This window comes from Aplysia californica, unplaced genomic scaffold, assembly GCF_000002075.1.
Source record: "Aplysia californica isolate F4 #8 unplaced genomic scaffold, AplCal3.0 scaffold00167, whole genome shotgun sequence".
In the NCBI taxonomy this organism is placed as follows: Eukaryota; Metazoa; Mollusca; class Gastropoda; order Aplysiida; family Aplysiidae; genus Aplysia; species Aplysia californica.
Window position 1 is genome coordinate 377,561 of NW_004797437.1, and position 14,172 is coordinate 391,732.

The following is a 14,172-nucleotide window of genomic DNA, read 5'->3' on the forward strand; positions in this document are numbered from 1 at the left end:
CCCTGCTCATATCAGTCAGTTGCCCTGACGAAATTCAAAATTAATCCCAGCCCAAAACTAAACAAGCCTTAATAAGTAGCTTATAAGTGATGAGAATATCATGGAAGGAAAAGAAATCAAATGAGGCAGTGCTTGATGAAGCCCACGTGAGACGCTCACTGTTAAAAACAATCAGGAAACGACAAATACAGTTTTTGGGACACCTGAATAGACATAAAGGTCTTGAACATCTAGTTCTCACTGGAAAAATTAAAGGCAAACGAGGAAGGGTTTATGCCCAGAGCAACCTACTTAGGGAACCTAAACAAATGAGTAACGGGAAAAGATCAGGAAAACTTAGCTTTTTTAAGAGCATCCGAGCAAAGGAATGAATGGAGAACCAAGATCGCCGATGTCTGTCGCAGATCTGGCACTGGATGATGATGATGGTGAAGTACAAGCGAAGAATATGTTTCAAACAGCACATTATGGCACCCAGGAAAACAACGTACGTTACATCCTAGCAGAAAATCGGCACAAAACCCCTCAATGGCACTGAGGGTTGAAGAGTCGACGCTCAACAAACCTGGAGACCAAGCGATGGGACGAGACAAGAAAGGAAAAAACAAACAGACACTGAGCAGCACTGACGACTTACAGAAAGATCTGGAACTTCCACAAATGGAATAAGCATGAGATTCTCAAGCATTCTGTAAGTATCACGTGAAGGCATTCTGGAACATTCTTAACTCTTTATCTCCGAGGGGGGAAAACCCACTATGCTGGGCCCCTTCTTTGGTACTAAATCTAAAAATGACAAAAATGTCATTACAAGGGTCATTAAATCAAAACAAGTGAACCTATTTTGATGGTTCTTCATCCAATGAGTAAACTCCCTATACAAGAGACCTGTTATCAGCAATTGCCAAAAAGTAATTTGATGTCAAGGTCGTCATAAAGGAATGTGCCCGAGCCGCTGTCAGCGACTCACCGACATAGCAGTTCCGACCGCGAGCCACTGGGAGCAGCTTGCGGGGATAAAAAGTTAAGTATTGTGTGTGCGCACCATGTGTAAGCATACTGGAATATTCGTAAGCAGTGTGCACACCACATAAGGTCGCTTTTAAGGACAAGCGGGCTAACCCAGATTTCAGGGTTTTCCAGAAATCTTTACCTTCACCAAAAGTGGGCATTGCCCTACCTATAGGAGAAGTTTGGTTTCATTGGTGCATATATTTGTTTGGTTATACAGAAAACTCTCCTCATCTTTTAAAGAAACTGGACAAGGGGCAAAAACTTTACTTTCGATTTTCTCAAAACAGCACATTTCGGGATAGCCCCCTTGTGCTTAAAAGTGACCATATAAGCATACTGGAATATTCTCAAGCTGTGTGTGTGTGTTTGCACCACATATAAACATTCTGAAACATTCTCAAGCACTCTGTGTGCACCACATATAAACATTCTGGAACATTCTCAAGCACTCTGTGTGCACCACTTGTAAGCATTCTGGAACATTCTCATCCAGGGAGAGAACTTGAGCTTTTCCCTGTAGGCAGGGGGCATCCAGGGGCACTGCCAGGCCCAGACGCATCGCTCGGGGTGAGGCATGACCGCCAGGTGCCGCCCGTCGGGGGAACACAGGGCCGCGAGGCCGTCTGGCGAACCGTTGGGGTTGGCCGGGTAACACTCGGTCGGATCGCCAGCGTCATTCACGTACTGGACAGGCGCCAAGTTGCTCTGCTCCATTTCCGTCCTGATTTCTGGTTTGCTAAAGACCATTCGACCTGAAATGGCAAAAAAACAACCCAAAAACAATATTTTAAAATATATGTTGACTTCTGTTGAGTCTGTGAAATAAATAATCTGATAGAAGCTTTACTAAGGCAGACATTTTTCCCTTGCAATTTAACTTTTCCCCCAATCTCACAAATTATGACCTTTTTATCTAAAAAAAAATGCACATAAAATAACAGTAAAAATAAAAGTTTTAAGTACTGAATTAAACAATTATACAAATCTATAAACATTGGGAAAGAGAGAAAAGTAAAGAAAATAAAAGTATGCGGCTGGTTATGATCACAAACACCACAATTCGCTGCAGATTACTGAAAACGAAATAAACTCTCAGAAATAAACGCATGGTATAAACCACGCACACACCTTCATGTGACACCCACATGGCCCAAAACTGTGCTCTGAAAGGGGCCTGCCATACTATAAAAACAAAACAAAAATGAACTCTCAGAAATAAAAGCAAGGTAGAAATTAAGCAGACACAAAAACAAAAACACATAATACAACTTGAGCACATACATAAAAAACAAAAACGCATGGTACAAATTAAGCACATACACAAAAACAAAAACTCATGGAACAACGTAAGCACACACACAAAAACAAAAACCGTAAGGAACATCGTAAGCACACACACACAAAAACAAAAACCGTAAGGAACAACGTAAGCACACACACAAAAACAAAAACCCATGGAACAAATGAATGACCCACCTTCTCCGTGGGACACCCACATGCCCCACACCGTTCCCTCCATCCCGTCCAGCATGATCGACGGAGACTTCTGGATGCGCATCGTGCTGAAGCGAGACTCGAACCGGCCCGAGGTGTTGTGGTCCAGAAACACGCCCTGAGAGCACTCTTCCTTGGCTGATCGAGGGAACAAACAAAAAACATTACAGGCACTTGTATACGTGAAGCGTGCTGACAAAATGAGTCAATTGTCGGATTCTAACCTAAAGGAAAAAAGATATATTCATCATGCTTATAGGTGAAGTTTTGACAAATTATTAGTATGAAATAATAAAAGACATGTTATAGTTAAAGAATATGGCATTAATAAAAACTCTACAAATTTGACCCTTGTGTCGATTTTTTGCCAATATCTCCATTTGTGGATAGCGAGAAGTAACTCATTTAGTCAGCACACCGCACATATGTGTCAAGGACAAAGAGCAAAAACTACATGAATTCTATTTTTGTTTAGTTTTAGTAAGGGTTTTACGGCACTTGTAACACTATAAGGTCATATAAGTGCCGAAGATTAGAGGTGTTACAAGAGAGTAACAAACACAAAAAAGAAGGAGGAGAGATCAGGACGATAGATGTTTGATAGGAAAGAAGGAGTAGACCACAGCAGAGCAGCCGCCAATCACCCACAGATGAATTCTAAGGCAACATGTTACTAGAGAAAGCAACTGAATCATACAAAATTATTGTACCAAAATGACTTTTTTCTATCCTCTCTCTATTGCATCATTTCTGACCTTATTGTGTTGCAAGTGCGTAAAACATTAAAACAAAAAACTCACTATAGTAAAAGTCATAAATTTTTCTTTCCTGGAAATAAAGAAGTACTTCAACAATTTATTTTTCTTGTATAAATAAACAATAAAACTTTCCAATAACTCATCTGAAGTTTACATTTTGAAGCATAGGATCAAACAAAGATCACCAAAAAAAATTAATTTTGTTACACTTTTTCTAACTAATTTTCTGATGTTTTTGACAAAATAGTTAGCAGCTACTAGTTGACCCTCCAACATTTGACACTTTAGATAAAAAGGGAACACGGGACAAACAAACCAATGTGAGGTAGCGTGGTGAAATCAGGCGCTCATAAAAAATAACGAAATCTGAGAAAGGCATTTTTCCGCCAGTTTGGCATTTTTTATCAATTTTTTTTAAAAACTCATCCCCCCCCCAACTGGATCGCTAACAACAACAACAACAACAGCTCAACTCCTTTTATGTCCATACAAAAATATATTTTCATGTGAATTTTACGGAAAAACGTTGATTAAAGGCACAAAATATGTCATTTTTCAGTTTTCAAGGACTCTTTAGCTATTGGAATTATCAAACTTTGACGGCCATTTTCTTGCTTATTTCACCACAGAAACCAGGTGTCCTCACCTCCTTCAATGGGAAATATCTTGACTTCTGTTCAAGACGGATGGGTATTTTTTTTTCATTGAAAGCAAGGCAAATGAACAAGCTTTCAGAAGATACCAATAACTCCACAAGCACCAAAACTGACGAGCGCCTGATTCCACCGCGTCGTGACACATATGAATACTTGAAACAAGATGGTTCAAATGGGACAAGGGACAAAAAAACAGAAGAAAAAAAAAACAAAAAAAGGAAGAAAAACAAAAAACAAAAAAAAAAAGAAAAAGAAAGAAAACCGCGGATCTCACCGGTGTGGTCCGGGGCCACCCATCCCAGCAGCGCCATCAGCTGACAGCCGTTACACACACCCAGGCTGAACGTGTCCGGGCGAGACTTGAACGCCTGCAGCTCGCTGCTCACGACACTGTTGAACTTGGCCGTCGCAGCCCAACCTGGAGAGAGAAAAGTTTTTCTAGTTGAGTGAAAGAGAAGTCGGCAAAATAGAGAGCTCATCTCACCACAAAACAGAATCATAGCAGTTAACTTTTGAAAACCCAAATAAGGAACACCCAACCCGAAGGCTCCGTAATTAAGTTATACCTCTAAAAAGCGAAGCGTACTTCTTTATCTCCTCGCTTTTAGGGAAGGCTTTGCTAGCAGCAGCTGAGCGAGGTGATCTGCAGCTGACAGAGGCACATTAAGCTCAATGAAAAACGCAGTGAATAAGCACTCAGCTTCAGCTCTGATGATGCCATGATCTTCATCAACTGACTTGGAAAAGAAAGATTTCAAGGAAGAAGACTGCTGGGCAGCACGATCTAGATTCAATTCTGCATTTCTCACATTTCTCAGTTGTTGGCTGGATCTCTAAACTAGACTAGAACTAGATTCTAGAACATCTGAACAACACTGAAATTTCAAGCGAGGTAGGATTGCATAAATCCACAGCACAGTCACAATCAAACACAATGGCAAAGCTTGGCGAAATTGATTTGTCCACTAGATCCAAGATTTTCACGTTTCAGTAGGCTGGCAAATGAATGAAAAGTTGGACTGGATCAAAGAGCGCGTCTTGGTACAAAGCATTTTGCAGCAGTAGAAAACTCCATCAGAAAAAGGCGCTGAGAGACTTTAAAAGTTGGACGAAAAATCTGCCGAAATAAACCCGCCAATGCCCAACTCTTGAACAGATCCGGATTTCATGATTCGGCACCGCCAGGAGCGAATTTTAAAGAGAAATTCACCGATTTTTTTAAAAAATAGGGTGCACCAACCTAGAAAACACCAAACGTACACAGACCCTAAAATAAGGTGCGGTTCTGTTTTTTTACGGAACGGTTGGCAGCTACGGAGAATGTATCAAACACAGGACCACATGAACATAACACAACATGTTACCTTTAGCAGAGCCGCAGACATCGGCATAACTGAAGCCCCCAACAAACGCCACGCCCCTGAAGGAGGTCAGCGAGATTTTCTTGCTCACCAGATCCTCCATGTTCACGTCCCACGTCTCAAAGCCGGCCAGCGTAAACGCAGCCGCCATTTCCCTGTCACCGTTGCTGCCCTCTTCGCGGATGATGGCAACTTTGGGCGCATCGGCTGGTCCAAGAAATGATACCGTTCATTTAACTCGAAAAATAATATATGTGTCGTTTAGTTAATCAAACAAATAATACCAGGCTTGCCAACTTTTGAGATACTGAATTCTGGAATTTTGAATGCTCCTGAGAGAGAGAGAGAGAGAGAGAGAGAGAGAGAGAGAGAGAGAGAGAGAGAGATATGAGAATGTAACAGTACAGCTACTACACATATTCCTTCGTCCTCAGCATTTCTATGCCTTTTCTAAGAAAAAATCATAAGGTTTTTTTTTGGGGGGAGACATCGCGCAACGATGGCAATTCTGGAATTTCCTGAAAAATTCAGGAAGGTTGGCAAGCCTGTAATACAGATTTTACAACTCTGTTGTTTTCAGCTGGACCGTAGATGTAAAAATTTTAATACGATGAAATGATAAAATTTGTGTTCCTGAATTGTTTAGGGGGGTTTGAAATGTACCTGTTGCATTGCTTTTGCTGCTGACCAGACATATGTGTCCGCTTCATTCTCAAAGAGTAAAAAATCAAGCAACATTTTCCCAATCTCACCTGGAGGTTGGAGCACAGCGGGGATTTCATAGGGATCGAACTACCAATAACTCTGCATGCACAAAAATGGACGAGCGCCTGATTCCACCACGTCGTGACAAATATGTGTCCACTTCATTCTCAGAGAGCAAAAAAATCAATCAACATTTTCGACAATCTCACCTGCAGGTTGGAGCACAGCGGGGATTTCGTCGGGGTTGAACTCCAGCCCGTAGCAAGGAGTGGTGCCCGTGCTGAGGGATTTCTGCTCCGATTCGACGCAGTGCGGGTTGGTTTGGCGACACTCCAGTCTGAAGCTCGTCTCTTCCCACAAGTCTCGCAGTTCCACCATGGGGGAGCGCAAAACCGACTCACCGTCCAGGGAAATGTCAATCTGATACCAGAACAAAGGAAAGAATAAACTGATCTGAATAAAGAGAAATACATCCACGCAATGAATCATTTAGTGCAAGGTGCAACACACATCTCTGTAATATCTGTTAAATACGCAATAACTGTGTTTGGTTCACTATTGTTAATTATCGTAGTTATTTCTCCTTGTTTGAATATTCCTTAATTTGGTACTCTTCAGGATGAGCAATTAAAGTAAAGACTCATAAGGGTCATAAACATCCAGCATGGTCAGTTGCTGATTTCTGAGTTTAATTATAGTAGAGGGTTTTACGCCGCTCTGAGCTCCATCCGTAGTGGGCACGACCGTATCAGCATATATTTCTTTCATCGCGGCCCTTATATTGCTCCAAGGGGTGGATGTCAACAGAGAAGTCTTTACAGGGAATCAGACTTACTCTGCTCACCTCTCTAGCTTCAACAGCACAAGGTCTGCTTCGGCTATCAAGGCACCCCGGAAATAGCGGGTCACAAGAGAGTGACAAACATACAAAAAGAAGTAGAGGAAAATGACGATAGTAAAGAACAGGAAAGAAAAAGAAGCAGTTCCATGTTGCAGTTCTGGCACAGTTATGAGCACGACATCGATGAATCAGCCCATTTACAATTCTACTGTGCATAAGAACAGGTTAATGTCCCCCCCCCCTTTGGAAATGGCCTAAAGGCGAAGTGGCACGCCCCGGGGGTAGCAAAAAGAATGTTTGGAGTTTGAGTAAAGAGAAGGAAAAGAAGGACCTACCAGCAGCACTCTCCAACCACCCAGGAAGGAAGCAGGGGGGAGAAGAAGGAAGAGGAGGAGGAAGAGGAGAAAGAAGGGGGGAGGAAGAAGAGAACATAGCATGGAGAAGAAAAAAGAAGAAACGAAAACAAAATGAGCAAATCCCACTTACATTTGCAGCCTTTCCTTTCACACCCTCCACAGATTTGCCTAAGTTCAGGAAGGGAACTTGGCGCTCAGAGAGTTTCGAGGTGACCGTCGTCAAGTCAGACTCCCGCAGCTCCAGGACGACACCAATCTCCTCAGCAAACAACACCTTCATGGCCGGAGCTGGAAGATAAAAGGGGCGGGTGGGGTAGTTTTAGTAAGAGTTTTACGGCACTTGCAACACAATAAGGTCATATAAGTGCCGAAGATTAGAGGTGTCACAAGAGAGTAACAAACAAAAAAAAAAGGAGGGGAGATAGAGATGATGGATTTTTTTTAATAGGAAAGGAGCAAACCACATCAGAGCACCTGCCAACCGCCCACGGGGGGGGGTGTGAAATTGAATTTGAGTAAAGAGAAAGACATCGACACATCAATGGTCATTAAAAAGCGACACAGATAGGCAGAAAAAAACCAAAAAAACAAACCTTTCATCGAGTTCCTTCAAAAAAAAAAAAGAACATCCAACATAATTACAGTCGTCAAGCGCAAGAAATATGGAAGACAAACAGACCAAAAATAAACACACTCTCGTCGGGGAGCTACAAAGAACAGTAGGGGGGAGGGTAAAAGAGTAGGGCATTGACATTTCAATGGTCACACATTTAGAATCATTGGATCAAATATAAAAGTAACTCCTCTTGCAATTGTTGTAGTTCTTGCAAAAACAATTCAGTCCCACATTATCATCAAGGGCCCAATCGGCAACAGGCATCTGCCATCATTGCTCGCCGTTCATTCCTTTGCTCGGATAATCCCAACAAAGCTCATTTATCCTCATCTTTTCCCCATCGCGTACAATAATTCAACATTATCCTGATCTTTCCTTATAACGTACAACAAATCTACACATTGTCCTGATCTTTCCTTATCGCTTTCAGAAAAGTTGTAGAGAAGAAGAGCCCGAAACAGCGACGCATTCTCTCCTGATGATCTCCATGCTAGAGTTCGGGATACAGAGCGTTCGGCTGTGAGCAGTGCATACGGCTGTTTATACTACGTATCGCTTACAACAAATCTCCATTGTCCCGATCTTTCCTTATCACTTACAACAAATCTCCATTGTCTTGATCTTTCCTTATCGCATACAACAAATCTCCCATTATCCTGATCTTTCGAAATCGCATATCGTGACCTCAGTGATTTCTTGTCCTATCTCCCTTCATCTTAAGCTCACTCTTTGTTAAGAACTGTTTTCACTGCTATTAAAAATGGAGATAGGACAAGACAAGAAAGCACTGAGGTCGCGATACAACAAAATCAGAAGCGGGCGTGAAAAAGTCGGCGTCGTCCTCACCTTTGACAGGAATGTCCAGCTCCAGGCCACAGTTCCCGGCAAAGGCCATCTCCAGCAGACACGTGACCAGACCGCCATCACTGACGTCATGACCCGCCGTCAGCAACCTGTCTGGAGACAGGAACAAGTTTCAGTTTTTAGTAAGAGTTTTACGGCACTTGCAACACAATAAAGTCATTATAAGTGCCGAAGATTAGAGGTGTTACAAGAGAGTAACATACAGAGAAGAGAAGGAGGAGAGATCAGGACGATAGATGTTTGATAGGAAACAAGGAGCAAACCACACCAGAGCACCCTCCAACCATCCACGGAGAAAGGAAGAATCACGGTGCATGAGTGAGAGACAAACTACTATGTTTTAGTCTGGTCTACATCCTTCTTCTCATCTTGTGGCAAAAAGATGTCGGCAGAAAGGAGTCCTGTCCTTTGCCAGTTTCCCTTGAGTCAACACAACATTCACGGCACTTGCAACACAATAAGGTCATATAAGTGCCGAAGATTAGAGGTGTTACAAGAGAGTACATTTGTAACAAACACAAAAAAGAAGAGGAGAGATAAAGAAAATAGATGTGTTCGATAGGAAAGAAGGAGCAAACCACACCAGAGCACCCGCCAACCACCCACTGACTATTATTCTGGAGAGATAACGACAACAGATTAATATTCGTATATTGTGGATATTTATAAATCATTTCAATATTCAGTATGCTATAGTTAGGGTGAAGAAAGATGATGGGGAAAAAGTGAAGGAAAAAACAAAACCTTATAAAACATATCAGTGAAATCCATATTTCTTGAAGGACAAAAAAAAGAAAAAGAAAAAGGCATGTTTCCGTCATTGTAAACACAACTTGACATCTGGGATTCTCACCACTGGTTCCCCCCCCCCCACCCCAAACCAGGGCAGTGCTGCTGACTGAAGTGTCTTTAGGCCATTCCCAAAGGGGGGATATTAACACATTCTTATGAAGAGTAGAATTGTAAATGGGCTGATTTATCAATGTCACGCTCATACTGTGCCGGAATAACATAGGGAGAACTGCTTTTTCTTTCCTCATCCTTACTATCGTCATTCTTCCTCTACTTCTTTTGTAAGTTTGTCACTCTCTTGTGACCCGCTATTTCCGGGGTGCCTTCATAGTCGAAGTAGACTTTGCGCTGTTGAGGCTAGAGAGGTGAGCAGAGTAAGCCTGATTCCCCGTTTGCACTTCTCAGTTGACATCCATCCCTTGGCGCTAATATGACCTTATACAGATGCGAGCACCGTAAAACCTACATCATCATCCAAAGCCAGATCTGCGACAGACATCGGCGATCATGGTTCTCCATTCATTCCTTTGCTCAGATGCTCTTAAAAAAGCTACATTTCCCTGATCTTTCCCCATTACTCATTTGTTTAGGTTCCCTAAGTAGGTTGCTCTGGGCCTACCCCTGCCTCGTTTGCCTTCAATTTTGCCAGTGAGAGCTAGATGTTCAAGACCCTTATGTCTATCCAGGTGTCCCAAAAACTGCATTTGTCGTTTCCTGATTGTTTTTAACAGTGAGCGTCCCACTTGGGCTTCATCAAGCACTACCTCATTTGATTTCTTTTCCTTCCACGATATTCTCAGCAGTCTCCTAAGAAACCACATTTCTGTTGCTTTTATTTTATTTTCACTGTCTTTAGTGATAGTCCAGCATTCACAGCCTTATATATAGAAGGGTTGACCATAAAGAGCATTTCTTATGTTTGTTTTAGTAGAGGTTTTACGGTGCTCGCAACTGCATAAGGTCATATGAGTGCCAGAAGATTAGAGGTGTTACAAGAGAGTAACAAACATAAAAAAGAAGGAGGGGGAGATATGGGCGCTAGATTTTTTTAGAGCATTTCTTAAAACCTTACTACAACAAAAACTCACTCACCAGCGATGAGAGCCTGCACAGCGTTGAATCCTTTGACCAGCCTGCCAGCCTCAACATCCGGCACCTCATCCCCCAGCTGTCCGTGGCACTGAGCAAACGCACTACCCCCGAGGCGCCAGTGGTCCTCGCCACCCATGGGCAGGTACAGGAGCACACCTGAGGGGGGAGGAGGAAAAACAATTCATGGAAGTCCTTGTTTTACGCCACAGTCAACACAATTTAAGTCATTTAGGAAGTGGAACGTTCGCCCTTAATGATAAAAATAGTTGAGAACATTTTTATGCGGTGTGTTTCCATTTTTCTTTCAAATGCTCAAAAAGACATAGCACTTCAAAATTACCTTAAATACAAAGAATACAATGTGTATACTTCCCAGGAAGTTTACATTGTTTCAGAATGTTATCATGTCTGCTGGGGTAGTAAAATAGATTGTTGTTGAGCGGGATTTTGCTCTATACAAATGCTATTTATTATTATGACTATCATAAGAAAAATTTTGGGACCTTAAAATCCGCTGGCTATGTGAAAGTTAGACTGTAGTTTGCATAATGAAAACAAGCACCAGAATTTTTCCACTACGTACCTTTGCCATCAGGACATTTGAGATCAGGGGTGACCGTCTTTGTGATGTCCCGACATCCGACATAGGCAGATATGACCAGCGTTCCTGGAACAGGGAAGAAAACGTCAGAGCCAGACAAACCAAGGTACAGTCAAACATGTTCAAATGGCCACCTGTAGCAGACAATCACCTGTACAAACTGCCACCTGTATAAGACAATCACCTGTACAAACGACCACATGGAATGTGCGGAAAGGGACATGAGAGAGATGAAGCTCACTTGGAAAGAGCTTGGAAGGATGGCCCAGGACAGAGATAAATGGAAGGAGCTTGTATGTGGCCTATACCCAGACAGGGGTGAAAGGCATTGGTGATGATGATAAATATAAACAATAATAATCTTAAGCTAGATACACACTCAGTATTCTGACTGTAAAAAAAGTGTATTAAAAAAACAACCCCCCTCCCGATGTTCAGTAAGTATCTACTCACCTGGTGCCTTGACCACTTTGTCCCCCACACGGGCAGCCATGCTAAGCGAGTCTTTGCCCCCGTCCACGGCCACGCCCACTTCCTCCATGAAGGAGCACATGGCCACGCACGCCTCCAGAAGGGTCACGCCCTCTCCCTCCAGCTTGGCCGGCCACATCCAGTTCCCACTGCACTTCACGTCCTGCACGTATTTTCACGTTTGTTTTCGTAAGAATTTTGTTGAAGGGTTTTCGTATATATACGAGATTTTAGTTTAGTTTTAGTAAGAGTTTTACGGCACTTGCAACACAATAAGGTCATATAAGTGCCAAAGATTAGAGGTGATACAAGAGAGTAACATAGAGGGAAAAAGAATGAGGAGAGATAAAGACGATAGATGTTTGATAGGAAAGAAGGAGAAAACCACACCAGAGCACCCGCCAACCAGTAGCTCCCTCCATCCTTCCGAAGGTAAAACTATCCTTCTGAGCAGGATACACTATGAAAAAAAGCAACCAAAATAATTCTACCTTTAAAAAGAAATAACATTTATCCACTCCAGTCTACTTTGCCGTGACCTGTCTGCTTGCCCTGCACTTTCTTGGGAAACTTGAGACATTGACAATTCTGTAATTCAAAATTCTGGAAAGATGTAGAGTGTACACCCACCCTTATGTCTGAGACGAGTGCAAACATCAGATTGGTGAGCGCCTCAGCGACAGACAGCCTGGCTCCAGCCGCGGAGTCGAGCAAACCTTTCACCGGCTGTTCCCCGATGGCCGTCGCAGCTCCCACCTGTGGGCACACACGAGAAAAAAAATTGTTTTAGTTTTAGTAGAGGTTTTACGGCGCTCGCAACTGCATAAGGTCATACAAGCGCCAAGGGGTGGATGTCAACAGAGAAGTCCTTACAGGGAATCAGACTTACTCAGCTTACCTCTCTAGCTTCAACAGCACAAAGTCTGCTTCGACTATCAAGGCACCCCGAAAATAGCTGGTCACAAGAGAGTGACAAACATACAAAAGAGGTAGAGGAAAAATGACGATAGTAAGGATCAGGAAAGAAAAAGCAGCAGTTCCCCCTATGTTGTTCCGGCACAGTATGAGCATGACATTGATAAATCAGCCCATTTACAATTCTACTGTGTATAAGATGTTAATATCCCCCCTTTGGGAATGGCCTAAAGACACTTCAGTCAGTAGCACTTTTACAGCTCTTGCAACACAATTAGGGCAAACACGCACTGAAGATTAGGGGTGTCACTAGAAAGTAACGTACAGAGACAAGGAGGAGAGATAATGAAGATAGATGTTTTCATAGGAAAGATGTAGCGAACCATACCAGAGCACCTGCCAACCACCCATCAGACAAAAGCAAATGAAGACAAAGGGGGGGGGTGTTGTGGAGGAGGAAGGAGAACAATAGGGTCAGATTTTAGAAAACATTTTGAGTCCCACCGTAAGAGGGTTTCAGGACACTACAGTTTATCAGAAAATTTCGAAGGGAGAAAACAGTTCTTTTAGTAGAGGTATTACAGCGCTCGCAAATGCAAAAGGTCATATGAGCGCCAGAAGATTAGAGGTGTTACAAGAGAGTAACAAACATAAAAAAGAAAAAGAAGAGGGGCAGATAAGGACGATAAACGTTTGATAGGAAAGAAGGAGCAAACCACACCAGAGCACCTGCCAACCACCCACAAAAACATTGCTCATGGCATAGTCCATGTAAGAATCAACAGAAGAAAATGTTACATCCTTCTATTGGACAGGAGGCACAAAAACAAAAAACATTAAAACTAAGATTTCTCAAAATCATCAAAATGTGAAGCCTGGTGAAGCTGGAGGGGGGGGAGGTGGGGGGAGGGGGGGGAAGGATTTGTCTTTCAAAAACGCAAGAATTCTATAAATCACCTTGCATTGAGACATTTTGGGCAAGTTTCACATTTCAACCAATGTGATAATCTTTCCTTAAGTTTACTCACTTTTTTTTCTAGACGTCCGACGCAATTCTGAAGATCCAAAAATAAAAAGAGAGAGAAGACAACTCTAGACTATTCTAGACTATAACTATACCCTTGTCAACCAACTGCCCGAGCGAGCGTACCGTGTCAAAGTGCGACAGCGCCACCACCCCCACGTCAGCGAGAGGCGTGTGTAGAGGGCCCACACACTGTTGCTGGGCCACCAGGCCCGTCACTGATCTGTCCACCTGAGGACACCAGGAAGTTTAGTTTTAGTAAGAGTTTTACGGCACTTGCAACACAATAAGGTCACAGAAGTGCCGAAGATTAGAGGTGTTACAAGAAAGTTTAGTTTTAGTAGAGGTTTTACGGCACTCGCAACACAATAAGGTCATAGAAGTGCCGAAGATTTGAGGTGTTACAAGAGAGTAACAAACACAAAAAAGAAGGAGGAGAGATCAGGACGATAAGATGTTTTGATAGGAAAGAAGGAGCAAACCACACCAGAGCACCCGCCAACTGGACACAAGGAAGGAAGAAAGAGATAGACCGATAGGCTTTTCCACTTAACACTGAGGATAAATACTTTCAACAAATTCTATTCCTGAATTTGCATTGGATTCATTTTG

At 42.6% G+C, this 14,172-nt stretch overlaps 1 protein-coding gene across 1 annotated transcript; it reads right to left on the reverse strand.

Moving 5' to 3' along the window:
* Positions 1-1,269: 1,269 nt before the first annotated feature.
* LOC101858779 (phosphoribosylformylglycinamidine synthase) lies at positions 1,270-13,791 on the reverse strand (the record flags this gene model as incomplete). The annotated part of the gene is given in 12 exon segments (XM_013082287.2): positions 1,270-1,766; positions 2,491-2,646; positions 4,197-4,340; positions 5,287-5,490; positions 6,198-6,408; positions 7,316-7,473; positions 8,648-8,758; positions 10,550-10,705; positions 11,133-11,216; positions 11,604-11,784; positions 12,252-12,377; positions 13,687-13,791. Coding segments are annotated over 12 exon segments (1,947 nt in total), but the record flags the coding sequence as incomplete, so codon positions are not given.
* Positions 13,792-14,172: the final 381 nt, after the last annotated feature.